General features: G+C 35.1%; 1 protein-coding gene across 2 annotated transcripts; it reads left to right on the plus strand.

Moving 5' to 3' along the window:
* Positions 1–1,603: 1,603 nt before the first annotated feature.
* LOC104107658 (pentatricopeptide repeat-containing protein At2g20710, mitochondrial-like) lies at positions 1,604–15,318 on the plus strand. 2 transcript variants are annotated; one of them, XM_070177162.1, is made up of 4 exons: positions 1,604–1,701; positions 1,820–1,881; positions 2,706–2,833; positions 14,780–15,318. In XM_070177162.1, the coding sequence occupies exons 3-4, from the start codon at positions 2,804–2,806 to the stop codon at positions 15,197–15,199; spliced, it is 450 nt and encodes a 149-aa protein (XP_070033263.1). In that variant the 5' UTR covers positions 1,604–1,701; positions 1,820–1,881; positions 2,706–2,803; the 3' UTR covers positions 15,200–15,318. The 2 variants fall into 2 exon arrangements, with proteins under 2 accessions (XP_070033263.1, XP_070033264.1); XM_070177163.1 differs by having other exon boundaries at positions 1,825–1,881.
* Positions 15,319–19,879: the final 4,561 nt, after the last annotated feature.

Below are 19,879 nucleotides of genomic sequence, written 5' to 3' on the forward strand. Positions count from 1 at the left end.
CAGTAAAAAGAAGAAAAGTATTTTTAATGTGTGAAAATTTTGCATGAATAAACAAAAGAAAGAAAGAAAAAGAAAAAGTACTTAATTAATACGCAAAAAGTGACACCATGCCTATCTCCCGTGGACACCTAGCTCTACAAATAAAAAGGATAAAAATAATAAAATTAACATAATATTTAAACTCACAATCTCACTTAGAGAGGTGCATCCAATAAGCATCGCATCATATAATATTCAACTTGAATACACACACATATATTTAAGTATTTTTCAAAAGATATAACACTAATATATACTTATGATCTAGGAAGAGGAGCATGGGTTCATGTGCCTCATGGAACCCCCTCCCCCTAGATATGCCCATGATTTTACTCCCAATGCTTAAGCAGATTGAAAGAAATTACCGTATGTATTTTATCTTTGTTGAAACTTATACCCTAGTAGAACATTAAAGAAATGGTCTTAAATTTAATTTAACCACAATTTAAATACTTAATCAAACACCAAAATATGTATATAAAGTAGTCTCACACGATAACATATTTACTATATAAAATAGAAAAAGTTGTCTTCGTGTGACTTATAGATCATGGATTTGAACTGTAGAAACAACTTCGAATGCTTTCATTAGTATATGATATCTACATCACATCCTTAGGGGTACGGCCCTCCCCGACCCTAATAATACAAAATACTTTTTGCACTAAGTTGCCCCTACTTTTTTTGCAAAATGAAGGAATTTTACTCACTAAAGAACTCCGAAAAAAATTTCAATCTCCAAATGAATGAAAACGTTAAAATAAACAACATACGACATGTACAACTAATGTTTAAAAGGTATTTTCAAAGTGAGTTTCTAGGCAAGCCTCGGGGGCACTAGCAGGCGATCTTCAGGGTGTTCGATTAGGCGTAAATCCTAACCTTTTAGGCGTTCATTTGGGGATAAGCTTAGAGAACTTTTCCAAGTTGGAGCCAAAATTTCTTAATAAATCCCTTCTTATACCTAAATGCTTAAAATTTAACTCAATAAAATTCTCAAACTTAAAAAAAATAAAAAACTCAAAAGTCAAATGCCTTCTCTAATTGTTTACCAATTTCATAATCTTTTTTCTTTGTTGTTTATTATTGCTATCAAGAGTATTTATGATTTGTTTTCTCGGTTTAGATTTTTAAACAATAATTTTATTTTATTTTATTTTTTAAATTATTAGGAACTAGAATATTATTTTTTACAACTTTATTAAGTTCCATCATAATCTTGTTATTGATGTAATGCATCTTTGCGTTTTTCACTTTTTCAAGTAGGAAAAAAAATCTTTTACAGTGTTCAAGAACATTTTAGCATGTTTATACATACATATATATATATATATATATATATATATATATATTCTAATAATTTTATAATTCTCTAAAATTTTCTATAATTATGTAATATATTTCGTAATTGTTTTTGTTAATTATATATTGATCTTATTAATTTATAAAATTTTAAAATTTGAATGTCATGGGGCTTACGCCCGCGGCCCGCGCCTCAGGGGGCTACAGTACATATAAAAACCTTTTAAAAATTTACAATCTGCAAAATTCCAATTTCCTTTGTTTTGCTCGGCTCGCTCGGGAAAGTTGTGATTAGTGAGAAATTTACACTCTAAATATGGTGAAGCTTCTCCAGCAGGGTGTTGCTGGTCTGAAATAATGGTATAAATGTAACCCTACTTCTCTTGTGGTTTTCAGATTTTCTACCAATTCTCAAACCCTAGCTTCGGAAGACAATCTCTACTGTGTCCGTTAATTAACCAATGGGTTTTTAATGAAGGGAAGACCGTAGAGTATGAAGACCTCAAGAAAGCTATCAGGCGCTTCAACCATGCTCTCCAAGTATTTCTCTCTCCCTCTAAGTTGCTTTGTTTATTTAGTTTAATTTTGAAACGGGTCGACGGTCATGTGGTAGTGATGTCCCTGAACCCGGTCAACGAGACAAATGAGCTTCAAAGGAGCTAGTCGTGAACTTGTGAACTTTTGACCAGTACTGCATTAGAAATGGAAATTGTGGTTCCGAAGAACTTGAGGAGACTGGATGACCACTGTTGTAGGAACATCTCTAGGGTACTGGATGGAAGATTACTTGTTTGAGGATGTTAGATTAGAATATCAGAACTGTTAAGTTCTTAAATATGCTATTTGTTCACTTTGGACAACTACCATATGTACATTGGTAAATATCTACGCATAGGTGCTGTCTTGTATTTATCAAATTATCAAGTAAGCAATATTATAAATGTTCTCTGTGATTTTCTCACAATCCGTCTTCTCTAAATTAAGATAGTCTCTGGGAAACACTGCTTGCTTTTAGATGGTTTTGTTTAGCTACATCATTCTATGTGAAGTGTTTAAGAGTTGAGAAATATGATATATAGTTGTTTTGTTATCTGTTCTTGCATTTTTCTATTAGCTTTTCTGACACAAATTGAGGAGCGAGGTTGATATAAACTGGGAAAACACAAATTTGATGGTGTTTTTTGTAATTAGTAGCATGCCAATGAGTTGGTTTACTTTTGGATTGTTATGTTTGGTTTGCTCTATTTTCAGCCTAGTAAGGTCCTCAAGAGATTATTTACTTCATACTTCAATTAATAGCAGTTCCTCTGCTTTACTAACAGGACATATCTGATCCAATTCTTCCTCCGCCGTTTCTTTTGCAGCATAGGAATACATATTGAAGCTTAAAACTTATGTAAGTGCTCTTAAATAAGTACACTTGAAGCAGCTCCATCAGCTTTGGGCTACCAATCAAACTATTATGGCCCTGAACTCCCAGGAAATACTTCAGGTTTGAAACAGGAAGACCAGTAACAGTTTTGGGGATTTTGCTGATAATTGATTAATTTCCTAATCTTATCTAACTGATATAATTGTTTTTCTTTAAGCTCCAATTTTTGAAATTCACAAGGCAAAGCTCCATTTTTGAAATTCAAAAGGCAATTATTTTTTCTATAAGCACCCGATATCTGAAACCCAATAAAGTAATTGTTTCTGGCAATAATTTGGATTAGCGATGGATAAATCCATTAAGGAGGTATATAATACTCTCTATTGTACTATTTCTATTTTTAGAGTTCCAACTTAAATCTTTGTTAGGAATAAAGAGATTCAACTATCCAACACTCTTTTTTGATACAACATTGCTTTTTTGTTCTTTTTATTTTTTACATAGGGTCGACTTGAATAGAGCAGTCAACGGGAAGCTTTCATAATTTTTTTTTTCTTTTTGTTTTTGTTACTCTTCATCTGGGAAGAGAGGGTAAGAGACTTATGAGATAATATACTTACTCTCTCTGTCTCATGTCTACACAAAAAAATATTAAAAAAGAAGTTATATTATTTTTTAATATAGAAATGTATTATTCTTTGTGGTACTAAATCACATAAGTTGGAACATAGTGGATGTTAATTTAATTAGCTTTGTCAACGGCACGTAAGTTCATAGGATGCGGTCCTGTCGGTCCATCTACTTTATGCCCGCAAGCCAAGAGATGATAAATTCCAAAAAGTATTCTCCTTGTATTGAAGTATTTGATATTGTGTGATTACCTTAACTTGTTCAAATGTTTTTCTGATATATAATATAAATAGTTTACATTAATTTTGAAAATAATACTTATTGGCATTAAGTCATCTGAGTTCACTAATTTCTCAACTCTTGAAGAATCTCCAACAGAGTATTGTTGGTCTGAAATTATTATGGTCAGGCCCAACTTCTCTTATGGTTCTCCGATTTCTGTCGTATGATACAAATTCTGAAACCCTAGCCTCTTCCTCAGCAGCTCCAATTTAAAAGGAGGAAGACAATCTCTACCAAAGACAATTTAAAAGGAGGAAGGCAACCCTAGCCTCTTTCTCAGGATCAACTTCAGGTCTGAGACTGAAGTTGAAACTCCCAGGTATGAAGTTTCAAACTTCAGACCTATGGGTCTAAAGTTGTGGTCTGAAGTGGGGGACTACCAAGTCTAACTTCAAAACTAAATGTGGGTCAGATTGTTTCTTCAACCTGTAATTCAATCATGCCCTTTAGTACAACAATTTTGTCATTTTTCTCCAAAATATTTGGAACAACTGCCTTTTCACATCCTCAGTGGGTGTTTTCATCACTGAACTTCCAATCTCTCTCTTTGGTTTCCTCTTCGAGCCCTTAGATTACTTTGCTCCATCGTCATCCACCAGTCGTTTATCTCGTGTGCTGGTGGTGGAAGCTGTACAATAGAGATCACCTGCAAATTCAAAGAAGAAGAACAAGCAGTATATTGTCTAAAGTTGCCCTCTTCAGGCTAAAATTTAAATACTTTGGAAAAACTGGGTAAGCTTTGAATAACACATGTAAAACCGGATACCTGGTGCAAATCCTACGACTGGTCCTCGCTAAACGGGTTGGACCAAGCCAATGGTAAAAAATGATACCATGTAGCCACTTTTAGGGCACACGTTGAGATATAGCTAGCGTTCATAAAGTGTTTGAATAATAGCCACAATTTTAAAATGCCAACGAGTTTGAAAGATAGCCACTTTGTTTGAACTTGACTATTTCAGGTTTTTCCTTTCTGATGTTTTTTCCTTGAAGTTTGTACTGCCATAGGAACTTCAAGAAAAAATCCTGAACTTACAGTTCAAACTTCAGGATGTTTCCTGATATTTGGACTGAACTTCAGGAAATTGATAGACAAGAACCATTACTAGAAATTCACTAAAACCCGACCAAAACAACCGACCAACATTGGTCGGTTATGGCCAATTACCGACCAAAACGCGACCATTAGGGTGTGGACGATGTTTTGATGGTCAGAATGGCTTACTGACCAAAGTTGGTCAGAAATTACTGACCAACGTTGGTCGGTAGCTTAAAACGACCATCTGACAAGTTTAAGTACTTACCGACCAACTTTGGTCGGAAACATATTTTATTAATTTAATTTTACCGACCAAAGTTGGTCGGTTTAACTAAATTATGTTTTTTTATTAATTATTAAAATTTAAAAAAAACAACCAACTTTGGTCGTTAATTGAAAATATATATTTTTTAAAAATAATTAAAATTAAACATTACCGACCAACTATGGTCGGTAACCTCAACAGTGCAGGCAAAATACCGACCAAAGGTTGTCGGTAATGTTGAATTCTGGGAATTCAATGTTCATTAACCGACCAACTTTGGTCGATATTTTGGAATAATTTTTTATTTTTTATTAAAAACCGACCAACTTTGATCGGTTTTTCTGGGTTTTCTTTTGGCATAAAATGCCTGTTTAGGCAGCTACACCACTTGCCAGCATACCAATACACCTAATAACAACTACAACAACAACAACAACAACAACAATAACAACAACACAACACCAACCAAAGCATTCAATAAATACTTTAAAACTAACAAATTAAAGTTCAATTGAACATAAAAATCCAAAACCAAGTTAAAACTAATTACAACTAGTTCAAAGCTGGTTCTATTTGTCTAGTTCAAAGTATATAAAAGTCAAGGGGTATTTTCTACAACATCATCATCACTGTCTGATGAACTTTCATTTACAAGACGGTATAGAGAACGGTCTTGTGGAGGACGGGAAGAACGATCACGGGGAGGACGGGAGGAATGATCACGAGCAGGACGGGAGGAATGATCATGTGGAGGTTGACCCTATGGAGATGACTCACGAGATCGGGGCAACGGAAAAGCTCAACTACATAGGAGAGTTCTGATCTGAGCTTGCATGCCAAGGAATTGAGCATCTCTAAGCCTTTCTATTTCTTTGGCCACTTCTAGCTCGGATGTGAGCTTTTTCACTGTCTCCCGCATAGCGGAGAGGCTCTCCCTATTAAGTTGCTCGCCTTGCGAGGAAGTCCCTATTCCTCGTATTCCACACTTATAGCGATGGAAGTTTTTAGTAGGAAGCTCGTATACCTTCCCCCATTTTGGACCGCCAACAGACTCCAACCATATTCTTTCAGCATCCTCGTCCGAAGGTTGGGTTGGCTCACCCGATTCACCAGCTGGATGACTACGGATGAATTCCTCTACGTTACTTTGGTAGCGACCCTATATTATTTTAAATTAAATCAGTATTTCAAAATTTTTATAAAAGTAAATTATAATACTTAAAGAAAATTGAAAGCTTACATATGCAGTCGAGGCCCGGTCCTCGACCCACCTATCTTGGTCCCCCTCTTTCTTATTCTTCACAATATGTGTCTCCTTGAATAGCTCATCATGACTCATTGGACGCCCATACTTCTTTTCCTGAAAATAAATTAATTTAGTTAATAAACAGAATAGATATACTTAGAAAAGGAAAATAATTTAAGTAATTACGTACCAATCTTCTTTTTATTGTCCCTAGGCTGATCGCACCTCCAGTGTGCAAGGAGCTTCCCTTCTCGGATGCGCGAGCTTTCTTTCCTTTTTCGCTCCTCTCTAAAAACTTCGCGGTAAGCCATTGCCTTTGCAAATCATTCCACAAATTCTCAAGTAACCAGCCATGCCTCTTTTTCTTCTTTCTAGCATCCGAGAAAGCATCCGCCAATCTCTTGCGAGCTTTATGATGAAAATTTGCAGCCACTTTCGCGCTATAGCGGTCTTCCCATAAACACTTACTCTGTATTTCAAAAGTTAAATATTAGATGGAAACATCATAAATATAAATTATTAAACTGTTTAAAAGAACATTTATACCTTAAATTGATTAAAAATTTGCTAGTTCAGCGAGAATGGGAAATCAGTCCAAGTCGCATAAGGGCCATCATAAAGTTTTCTGATGGCATTGGTGATTATCTTCGTAGTCTTATTACCCGGCCTGAACCTGCAATTTAACAATAAAAACACATTAATATTGTAGTAAAAATGTTACAAATCAATAGACGCAAAAATAATGAATAACACTTACCCATCACCCTCAGGGACTATGATGATCCTGCCATATCGATCATAATGCACTACCTCGTCATCACCATCTGAAGCATGTGTATCATAGGCATGTGAAGACGATGTAGGCGGGTCAGAGCTACTGCCTCGCAAGCGAAGGCGTGCAATAGATGGAGTCGATGATGAAGATGGTTGTGATCCCTGTGACTGCGACATAGCTGGATGCGACCCAAGTGGATGTGATACTGATGGTTGTGACCCGAGTGGCTGTGACATGGATGGATGCGATCCATGTGGCTGTGATATGTAGGGATGTGATCCATGTAGATGGTTGTGAGGCAGCTGGACTGTATGTCGGACGTATAGTCCTATGGTCATGTGATGGAAGACCTGGTGTTTGAATAAAGGTGTACGGCTCGTGATGCTGTGGCAGATCAGTATAGCCGTGTGGTGTAGGATAAGACATAGGCATCTATGAAAAGAGTGGACAAAAGGGACTATTATTTTCTACCCTCCCCTTTCACTTCCTACCCTTTTCTCGACCCCGAGAACTAGTAGGGTCATTGTTACCTTGGCCCTTGCTTGCCATCTGCATAATATAATACACATTTAGATTGAAACATATAAGAAACTAGCTATAAAACGAGAGTGCTTTAAAAACTAACCTTTTAATCCTCATCTACGTATTGTTCCTCGTCCGAGAATTCTTCGTCCTCACTTGTTTGAGCTTCATCAGTTGATTCTTCGTCCTCATTTTTTATAATTGTTACTTCATTTATGTCAACTTCTTCCAATATGCGTTCAGGATGTTCCAAATTATTTTCTAATTGATCATCCACTATTTGGTGAACACTAGAGATATCATTTTGATATGCAACATCTAACACATTCTCGACTTCCACCCTACCTATAAGATTAGTTTTTATTACAACCCACCAATCGAACTTATTTTGTCGCAATGGATAAGGAGCATAATACACTTGCCTAACGTTATGTGCAATTATGAAAGGATCATAGCGATCATACTCCCTCGTATGATTAACCTCAATTATGTTGTATTGGTGGTGTACTCTTGTACCTCTTGTTGGATTTGGGTCAAACCACTTGCATCTAAAGAGTATCAATTTCTTATATGGCCAATCTGTATATTCTAGTTGTAATATTTCTTTGACCACACCATAATAATCAATATCTCCAACTTGGTTGTCATCACCACCTTGAACCCACACCCCGCTGTTGTTGCTATTTTTATTTTTAGAGCAATCCTCTGTATGAAACCTATAACCATTCACTACGTACTTAGACATTGTTGTGACTTAAAGCCCAGGTCCCCGAGATATATCTTTCAAAAATTGATTTACACCATTATTTGGATTATTTACCTACATAGTGTTAAAAAAAATTCATAAGTTAGCACAACTTGTGAATTAATTTTTATACATTCACTACGTTTATATATATATATATATACTTACAAACTGTTTGAACCACGTATCAAATCTCGTATATACAGCATCATGGCCAAATTGACCCACGAAATGACTGTGACACATCAAATATTTTTAGTAGTTGCATCAATAAGTAGTCACAGTAAATTTTACATTTTGATAACTAATAAATCAATACTTACTTGAAAATGGTACAACTTCGGGACAATTTAGCAACACATGAAGTGTAGCTGACTTGTACTCCATATCACTCAAACTTCTCTTTATAACATCCTTAGAACATCGGCCTAGTTGATTGAATATGGACATTGGTGGATATAATGGATCATTCACATATTCGACCGTGTGCCTATTGGGCCTATTCCTAGAACATGTCACGTTACTCTCAAAATAATAAGAACAAAAATGTGCAGTTTTCTTTGCAAGATAGGCTTCGCATATGATCCTTCAATCCTATTCCTCCACTTAACAAATTGTTTGCATTTGCCAATTGACCTACATAATGTCATGTTAGCCAAGAACATTCAAATAAAATAGAATATTACATCAAACTTATAATATTATCTCTCAAAGGGATACATCCATCTGCATTGAACAGGCCCTCCAAGTCGTGCGGTCGTGCCTCGTATATAAGGTGTATTGGAAGGTATTCCATCACATCAAAGAAACCACATGGAAGTATTTTTTCCATCTTACTAGAAATTACACGAATGTTCTGATCCATCCGAAGTAGGTTTTCTTCCCTTAATGTGGTAGAACACAAGTCTTTGAAAAACAAACTAATCTCTGTGATGGGTTTCTAGATTCTTTTAAGCAAACCACAAAATGCAATAGGCACTAAGGTCTCCATGAAAACATTGTAATCATGACTTTTCAAATGGCTCAACTTCCCTACCTCTATATCTATTTTTTTCCAACATTCGATACATAACTCTCATGCATCTTCAATTTCGTAACCCAATCACAAATTTGTCGTCTTTCCTCCAAAGTGAATGTGTAACTTGCTTTGGGCTTGAACACCTTACCATTGTTTGTTGTCTGCAAGTATAATTCAGGCCGCCTGCAATATTCTTTTAAGTCCATTCTAGCCTTCGGGTTATCTTTTGTCTTACCTTTAACATCCATCACTGTGTTGAACAAATTATCAAAATAATTCTTCTCAATATGCAAGACATCAAGGTTGTGTCAGAAAAGATTATCCTTCTAATAAGGCAACTCCCAAAATACACTCTGTTTCGTCCAATTGTGATTAACACCATATCCGGGGAATCTATAAGGTGGAGCCTCAGTAACTTTACTGAAGTTCTGGACTCTCTCCCAAATTTCCTCACCTGAAAGTATCGGAGGCGGAGAATCATATTTCACTTTATTATTTTTGAATGCATTTTTCATCCTTCTAAACTCATGATCATCAGGCAAGAATTGACGGTGACAATCAAACCATGATTTCTTTCGGCCATGTTTCAAAGTGAACGCTTTACTATTTTCCATGCAGTAAGGACAAGCTAGATTGCAAACAGTCATCCACCCAGACAACATTCCATACGCAGGAAAATCATTAATAGTCCACATTAAATTAGCACGCAAATTGAAATTCTTCTTGGTTGATATGTCATATGTTTCAACACCATCATACCACAATTGTTTTATCTCATCAATCAAAGGTTGCAAATATACATCAATCAAACTTTTTGGATTACGTGGACCGGGGATAATACAATTTAAGAATATATATGGACTAGTCATACACAACTCAGGTGGTAGATTATAAGGTGTAAGAAAGACAGGCCAACATGAATATGGTGTCGCAGATATAGAAAAAGGCGTGAAGCCATCCGCACACAGACCTAACCGAATGTTCCTTGGTTCACTAGCAAAATCTGGATATGTCCTATCAAAGTGCCTCCAAGCTTCTCCATCTGAAGGATGACACATAACACCAGGTGGTCTTCTATTTTCAAAGTGTCATCTCATATGAGGAGCAGAACTCATCGACGCATATAACCTCTTTAGCCTAGGTATAATAGGTAAATAATGCATCGCCTTGACAACGACCATATTCCCGCTGGAAAGCCTTTTGAAATGAGGCTTTTTGCAAAATTTACAACTGTCTAAAGTTGCATCATCTTTATAATATAACATGCAACCATCTTCACAACAATCAATTCTCATTGACGAAAGTCCTAACTTAGAAACCAATCTCTTTGCTTTATAGAAATCACCAGGTAAGTTGATATTAGGGTTAACTAGTTCACTCATAAGGTCAATGAAAGAGTCCATGGCTGCTCGAGAAATATTCCAATTAGATTTGATACTTAGTAATCTAACTGCAACAGACAGCTCAAAGTGCGGACTTCCTTCACGTAGTGGACGACTAGCTTCCTCTAACTGTTCATAAAAACGTTTTGCGTCATCATTAGGAGTTTGTTCAACATTTTCATTGGGCTCACCCCCGAAGTGCATCCCAAAAGCATCCGCAACCATATCCTGAATTCTAGAATCAAGATTTGTATTCTCCACCGACCTACTACTTTCACCAACAACCATGTTATGAAATATCCCACGGCTACCATCGATCTCTCCATGATTAGTCCACACAAAGTAATTCTCTATAAACCCCTTCCTATAAAGATGAAGCTTAACTTCCTCCGATTTTTTAAACTTCATACAATCGCACCTGACACAAGGGCACCTAATTACTCCTTCACTTTGGTATGGTGGAAGTGACATTGCATGTCTAATAAAGTCATCAACCCCTTCTACAAAATCCTCCCGCAATCCCCGCCGATTAGGATAATTCCTATTGTACATCCAAGTACGATGTTCCATCTATACAATAAAACAACAAATTAATTTATTCCATAATTATAAATTAATTATATCTTTTTTTAGTTAATTCAAGATAGTTATTTTTTCCTAATTACACCAATTTATATCCTAAAAATTCAATTCATATCCTAAAAGTTCCAATTCATATCCTAAAAGTTCAATTCACAAGAACAAATCCTAAAAACTAAAATTCAATTCATATCCTATGAGTTTAAACATAAACTAACTAAACTAAAGAAATTCAACACATACCCTAAAAGTTCGATTCACAAGAACAAATTAATTTATTCTACAATTATAAATTAATTATATCTTTTTTAGTTAATTCAAGATAATTATTTTTTCCTTATTACACCAATTTATATCCTAAAAGTTCAATTCATATCCAAAAGGTCCAATTAATATCCTAAAAGTTCAATTCACACGAACAAATCCTAAACACTAAAATTTCAATTCATATCCTACGAGTTTAAACATAAACTAACTAAACTAAAGAAATTCAACCCATACCCTAAAAGTTTTATTCACAAGAACAAATTAATTTATTCTATAATTATAAATTAATTATATCTTTTTAGTTAATTCAAGATAATTATTTTTTCCTAATTACACCAATTTATATCCTAGAAGTTTAATTCATATCCAAAAGATCCAATTCATATCCTAAAAGTTCAATTCACAAGAACAAATCCTAAACACTAAAATTTTAATTCATATCCTACGAGTTTAAACATAAACTAACTAAACTAAAGAAATTCAACCCATACCTTAAAAGTTCGATTCACAAGAACAAATTAATTTATTCTGCAATGATAAATTAATTATATCTTTTTAGTTAATTCAAGATAATTATTTTTTCCTAATTACACCAATTTATATCCTAAAAGTTCAATTCATATCCAAAAGGTCCAATTCACAACTTAAAATTTTAATTCATATCCTAAAAGTTCAATTCACCAGAACAAATCCTAAAAACTAAAATTTCAATTCATATCCTACGAGTTTAAACATAAACTAACTAAACTAAAGAAATTCAACCCATACCTTAAAAGTTCGATTCACAAGAACAAATCCTAAACCCTAGATTCTAACTAAACTATTTAAGACAATACAAAGTTAATAATTCAATTCTAACTAAACTATTCAAGACAATACAAACTCAAAATTGAAACACTCATCAATTAAAACTAATGCATAACTAATTGACTAATTAACAAAACTAATTAGTTAATAAAACTAATTAAAACAAGACCTAAACCCTAATCCTCAATAAAATACAATATTTAAATAATTGAAACACTAATCAATTGAAACTAATTCATAACTAATTAACAAAACCTAGAAATAATAAATAAATAAGTTGTAATTCAAACCTAGAATTTTTAGGAGGTGGAGAAGGAGAGGGGCGGCAGTGGCAGTGGCAGTGGCAGTGGCAGCGGCGACGGCGACGGCGACGTCAACGGCGGGGGCTGGGCAGTGGCGACGCGGGGTGGGGAATGGGATTTATGTGAGAGAAATAGAGAAGGAGAGGGGAAGGTATTGAGTGAGGGAAAAGGAGAGGGGAAGGTAAGAGAGAAATGGGGGTTCCCCCGTTATTTCAATTCTGATTTCAGAATTACCGACCAAAGTTGGTCGGTACATTAAGTGTTGACCGTTTGACCAAAAACCGACCAACTTTGGTCGGTTTTTTTTACAAAAAATTAAATTCTTTTTTTGTGTTTTTTTTCTTAAAATATTATAAACTATTAAAAATAAATTTATAAACTATAAGCATTTATTTTATTTAACTATACAATGATTATAAATAATTATAAACTATAAGCATAATCTTTATAAATAATTATATTAACTATTTACTTTTAATAAATTATAATAATATCTATCTAAGTAAATTTTCTATGTTATAATTAAGTATGTGAGTAATTTCTCTCTCACACACACATACACTATATTGTAATTGATGCTAATAACTTCTTTTTTCATTCGTTCATCACTAATAATGCATGACATAGATTAATCGATATATAGGTCGAGACGTTTTGATGAATCATCGATTAATATTCATCGATGCATCTAAGTAAGTTATAAGTCGATGAATCAATTTACAAATAGATATATTTGATGATAAATTATATATACTAATTAGGATCTTCATAAGTCTATCCCTAAAATAACTCGACCCTGTGGTCCTAGCGCTTTGTGTTCTTATATATATACGGGTATACCTCTCTCTCTATATATATACACACACACACACACACACTTCATTGTAATACTTTAACTATATATATAGCTTGTTATAGTATATGTTTGTGTGTGTGTGTGTGTGTGTGTGTATATATATATATATATATATATATAACACGCTTCGTTGTACTACTTTAACTGCATATATAGCATGTTATATATAGTATATGTTAGTGTATTCATTATTTGTATTACAAAAGTGTTAACGGATTATATTTATATTATTTAGATAGTAAATATAAAAGTAATTCAAAAGTTTGACCAATGTTGACGTAATAACCGACCAACTTTCGTCGGTTATTTTGCAGAAAATAACAATTACCGACCAAAGTTGGTCGGTAAATGCTTCCCCTGCATTAACCGACCAACGTTGATCGGTAATTTTACATATAAATTCTTAAATATTATAAAATATTTTAAATAATAAAATAATTATTAAAATTTAAAAAATTGGGTCCAGATTACCGACCAACGTTGGTCGGTAATCCAAAATTTTCTTGTCTGACCAGCTGGGTCAATTCGTTGACCAATTTACCGACCAACGTTGGTTGGTATTTAGTTTTAAAAAAATGTAAAAAAAAATAAAAATTCCAGTTTCCGTCCAAGCTGGACGGTTTTTGGTCGCTTTTTTTGACCGACCAACGTTGGTAGGAAATATTTGGTCGGTTTTTAGCGGATTTCTAGTAGTGAACCAAACCCCTTGTTTTGCTTTTGGGGATGAAGCAACAATGCAACTAGTCTTACTACGGATACCATCTTTAAATGTGACTCAACATATTAAATCTTCAACAAAACACAAACAACATGAAGAGCGTAAGAGTACTGAGTACCTAGATATGTATACTAAGTTCCATATATGGTCAATAATCACAATGGGTTACTTTACCTAGATATGTATATATTTTAAAGTTAAATTGGGAGCAAATGCAACCCAAAGTTATCTTTTTCTTTTTCTTCTCCTTTTCTTTTCTTATTTTGGAAAGAATATATGAAAGAATGAACTGTGTACAAAAACATTAAACTGCATGCCACATAACATGGTAATGGCAATGGTGCCTTGGAAATAAAAGTTTTAAGGTTTGAAATTTGTTCTATGACACTATTGCATAGACATTCTTAATAATCTGAAGCAATGATATCAGTAACATAAAATAATATGTTAAAAAGGAAAACTAAATTCAAGTTGCAATTCAGGAGTGAACGATTAGAGTTGACTCAACCATGCTGCACTCACTTAATAATAAGTGCAAATTGGTCTAGGTTCCAGCAATTTTTTTCTTCTCGTTTCCCCCCTTTTTACTGTGCTGTGTCAGATTCAGTTTCCTGCTTCTTATTTTTGTTTCAGATTTATGAATGGATTAACAACTCTGAGCGTCTTTATCTATCACCTAGAGATGTTGCAGTTCGGCTGGATCTGATATCAAAAGCTCACGGTCTGAAAGCAGCAGAGAAGTATTTCGCTAGCACTCCAGATATTCTGAGAGCTTCTTGTGTGTATGGTGCTCTTTTAAACTGCTATGCCGATGCAAAATCATGGAGTAAAGGGGAAGGAACAATGCAAAAGATGAGGGATTTGAAGGATGCTAATTTAGTGACTTATACTATTATGATGAACCTTTATGCTAAAATGGGAAACCTTGAGAAACTACACTTGTTAGTGCAAGAGATGGAATATAAAGGAATTGCAGGTGATAGTAGCTCCTATAATATCCGCTTAAATGCATATGCATTTGTTCCTGATGTAATAGGGATGGAAAAGCTTTAGATGAAGATGGAAGAAGATCATATGCTGATTAAATGGAATGCTTATGCCGCAGAGGCGGAGCTAGGATTTGAAGTTTATGGATTCGGGATATTAGTTTGTTTGAGTTACTAGGTTCCAAATTGATAATTTGTTCATATTTAATGGATTTCTTAAGACAAATACATAGTTTGGACGAAAATTACTAGGTTCGGCCGAACCCGTGTCACGCTAGCTCCACCCTTGCTTATGCAGTCGCCGCCAAGGGCTACATGAAAGCTGATGATGTAGAAAAGGCTTCAAAGGTATTGAAAAAATGTGAGTACCTTAGGGGAAAAAGTTGCTAATGAGACGCTGCTTACCCTCTATGCTAGTAAGGGAAAGAAGATATTTGCTGAGTGGGAAGCGGATAAAGTATATTTTGACATTAGAATTCCAAATTTTCTCATATGCATTTACTGCAAAAAGGGTTATTTGGAAAAGGCTGAATCTGTTATTGAAAGACTCTTGGAGTCCGAAGAACTTGATGAAATGGAAGAAGAACTTGAGGAGACTGGATGATTGGTAGGAACATCTCTAGGGTACTGGATGGAAAGATTATTTGTGTTAGAACATAACACATTGATGTTAGAGGGTTAGAATAGAATCCTATTATTAGAATGTTAAGTGGTGGTGTTAGAATGTTAGAACTGTTAAGTTCTTAATATGATAGTGTTAACGTTGGACAAATACCATATGTATATTGGTTGGTATCTAAAAAATAGGTACATCTTGTATTTATCAAATTATTGATGAATCAATATGATTCTTCTACGTTATTTCCTCACCATCTGATTGTTCTAAATTAACTGCATCATTCTGTGTGAAGTGTTTATGAGGTGGAAAACATGAGAGTTAATTGCTTTGTTATGTGTTCTTGCATTTTCTATTAGTTTTGTGTTCTCCAACACAGGTTGATGAAAGAGGATTACATAAAACTGGAAAAATACAAATCTGATGGTGTTTTTGGTAGCAGTCCATGCATGGGGTTGATTTACTTTTGGACATGTTATCTTTGTGTTGTTTCAGCCTAGTAAGGTCATTTCGATATTATCTTCTTCCTACTTCAATCAATAGCAGCTCCTGTGTTTTGCTAACAGGACAATGGGATTCAATGTATATAATTCAATTGTTGGCCCACCAAGATTTGGGCTACCAATCAATATATTACAGCTAGGTGTGTCGGGTCGGGTCGGGTCGGATGGGTCAAAAACTGGTAATGAAAAAATAAATAAATTATACGACCCGACCCATATTTGATACGGATAAAAAACGGGTTAACCGGCGGATAATATGAGTAACCATATTATCCACGACTTCATGAATATGATCACTTTTGGAAGAATTCCTAGTCTTCCAAACTTGAGGAACCTCCAATTTGAGGTTTTACAAATGTAAAAGTTAAACCAATTAGGTATCCATTGGTTATCCATTTTTTAAATGGATAATATGATTCTTATTCATATTTGATCCGTTTTTAAATAGTTCATTATCCAACCCATTTTTAGTGGATAATATGGGTGGTTAACTATTTTCTTTTAATCATTTTGTGACCCTTAATTACAGCCCAAAACTTTCCTTTAAAAGAAATGTAAAACTGTTTCTCTTTTCTTTTGCATTTAATTTTGAACTAAAGTTGTTTTACAGTTGAAATAGAGGCTGGATATGGCTTGTTGATACTTCAGATCTAAACCCTTTCACTTAAACCATTTTTACTATTCTAAACCTTGCACTCTCCTACTTTAAATTAATTGAATTTGATGAGTTACAATTGTTCTTCTCTTCTTTGGACAAATAACTGTAGAGACATGATGTAGCTAGGTTAAATTACCTTGGTCTTGGTCAAATAAGTCTGCCCATTAAAATATAGGCTTATCTTGCCTTTCTGCCGAACTTTAATTATGAATTATGATGTAGGAGAAGGATTCTTTGGAGGGGAGAGAATCGGGACAGAATATAAAAGAAATATATTTTAGAAGCCATCACTGGCCAGTATGCAATGATAGAGAAATATGACAATAATTTTGTGATTGGTAAAAGAATGTAAATAGCATGGGAATGGTGAAACACTATTTAAGAGTAGAATATGATGATACATGACATCAAGGGAACAAAAAGTCATTTGTTTTATTTAAAAAAGGAAAGTTGCATAATAATTGGGATGCCTTTAATATGTCTGGTTCAAATGATAGGTGACGAAGGCATGTTGATGCATTAAATAATCTACAAAAGAAAGTTCATTGTAATTTATTGGAGGATAATATGGTCTACAACTTGTTCAAAGTAGATACGACTACGCATTTTCTACATGAAATGAGAGTGGCCCTAACATAGTTTATACCTACCATATTTGTCTTCACTATTTTGTCAACTTGTTTCTTTGTTTACTTTGGGAGCAAGACAATTCTATCCTATCCGATCTATGTAGGGTGGACATTATGCAAACATATGTCACGTCCTTCGTATTTGACTAAGTACATGTGCCTTACTTGACAATTCACTCATAATTTTGCACAGCTTACTCACGTTCTTGCTATGTCAAGTCAGCCTTACTACATTAAAGATCGTTAATGGAATGTTAGAACACAAGATAATTGCCAAAGGAAGCTTTTATATTACAGAGAACTTGATTGTTTTTGCTTGATGAGTTACACATGAATAACCCCTTTATACTAGTTTCATAAGGACTAGTGGGTAAATAATAATTATACACAAGACCCTTATTATTTACAAGTAAGTCTCTTCTCTAGAATATTCTAAATAGGTAGAATTTTCTAAGGACTTTCCTAGCAATTTCATAGGGTTCTAAGGTCTTCCATGAGAAATCTACATATTTCTCTAGAACCTTCCCACATGTGCTAGTCTATTTTATATGTAAGCTTACACATGGCATTAATATATGCCAAATGGCACCTACGTGGCATGATGATGTGGCGGGTCATAGCACTCTCCCCCACCCAATTTTGTGCCGCCATCGGTACAAAGCATCAACACGTCCGCACGCACATCGCCTTGGTGTCGTCAGAGATTTTTGTCCATTAGCCATGATTCTATATGGAGCGGTTCGCCTTCCCATGTCACAAGGTACTAGTCACTATTCTTCTTGCCCTATTTGTACTTTGGACGGCTATCAATGATGGCTTCGATCCTCCGCCCATCGGATGCCTCTCCTTGCTCTTGACCTGAATCTCCCCATGACTCAACCAAGTCTAGCACCTTCTCAAGCATCGGTTCCATTCTTCCACTCCCTATTTGGTTGCCCTCCGTGATCCCATCCTTTCTAGCAAACTTGTCCCCTCTGCTTGGTGCATCGTATAGGTCCGATAACATGCCATCACTTTGTAACTTGCCATCCTCTTCAACTATGTACGCCCAACTTTTCTTGCTACCACCGTGCTCAATTTGCTGGCGCCAAGATAGGCTTTGGAATCCTTTACTTTCGACTTAGATTCCAAGCGCATTCCTCCAATGCAGGCGGTCCCTCCTGTGTCACCCTTGTGTGCATGAGCAAAGTTCCCTATCATTGTTGCAAGCTTCCCCAACTCTGGGCATTCACGTCACGTCCCAAACTCGGAGAGCGCGACCGATGCTCAACCGAGTGAGCCCGGCCGAGCAAGACTATTAGATTTCATTCTACCCAAACTTATCCATGAATAAAGAGGAGATGCACTCCATTAATCAAACACTGAATATAATTCATTAACAACTCCCATTTTATTCCATTAGCAACTTCATTCATAATTTCCAAATTTAATGAAAAGCATGTTTGCCAAATAGAAACATTTGTAGTTCAATTTCCAATATCATACACCACTCACAACCTGTCTACGGACCTTTAAGTATAGTAGAAGAGTAATATGAAAATGTCGGCAACAAGATCCCGGCTATACCTCAAAACACAGTACATGAAAAACAAAAGATACATGACCCCTAAATAAAGTGGGGCTTACCAGATCAGCTGAAAAGAGTGTACTGTTATCACTGATCAATACCGCCTGCTGTAGAAGCACTTGCATCCATTAAAGATGCAGCGCCCCCGGCAAAAAGGACGTTAGTACTATCGAATAGCACTAGTATGTATAGCTAAAAGTCCTCTTTCAAAATAGAATGCCCATATAAGAAAATGCAACATATAGAAACAACAAGTCATAATCAATAATATCCCAATATCCAGTTAAAACATAATAATTTTCAAAATACGAATTTCATACATAATTTTTGGTTGGGAGATCATTAGCACCGATATACCACCGTCTTTGTTAGCACGGAGTCCGATCACGCCTGATCGGCTAGGACATCTCCCCACAGACAATGTGGTTTGACAGGTGATGCGAAAGAAAGTTGTTACCAAGAGTAGTACCACCATGTGCGCAATATGGCGTTTGATCTCCACCCGATCACCTAGGCCGCCTTCCCACATATACCGTGTGGGTTGACTTTTCCAATCCACAAAGGTTCCAGTTTCATCCCAATTAAGGGGAATAATATCATAATTTCCCAAAGGTTCTAATTTCATCCTAAATAAGGGGAATAATCTCAATCCACCCCTACACCGGCACATGTAGTTTCAGGTGTGGACCTTATGACCCACCCTTCCTTGGTTTTTGCTAATGATGCTCCCAAAAATATTTTGATTTGATTTTTCACACAAAAATAACATAAATA

Source organism: Nicotiana tomentosiformis, chromosome 6 (genome assembly GCF_000390325.3).
Source record: "Nicotiana tomentosiformis chromosome 6, ASM39032v3, whole genome shotgun sequence".
NCBI classification, from domain to species: Eukaryota; Viridiplantae; Streptophyta; class Magnoliopsida; order Solanales; family Solanaceae; genus Nicotiana; species Nicotiana tomentosiformis.

What these genes read in the sequence shown, in the direction of transcription:
- LOC104107658 (XM_070177162.1), top strand. Translation starts at nt 2,804, where the DNA reads ATGGCCCTGAACTCCCAGGAAATACTTCAG. An exon ending in ACTCCCAGGAAATACTTCAG is followed by an intron (nt 2,834 to 14,779) that starts GTTTGAAACAGG and finishes TTTTTGTTTCAG; the next exon opens with ATTTATGAATGGATTAACAA.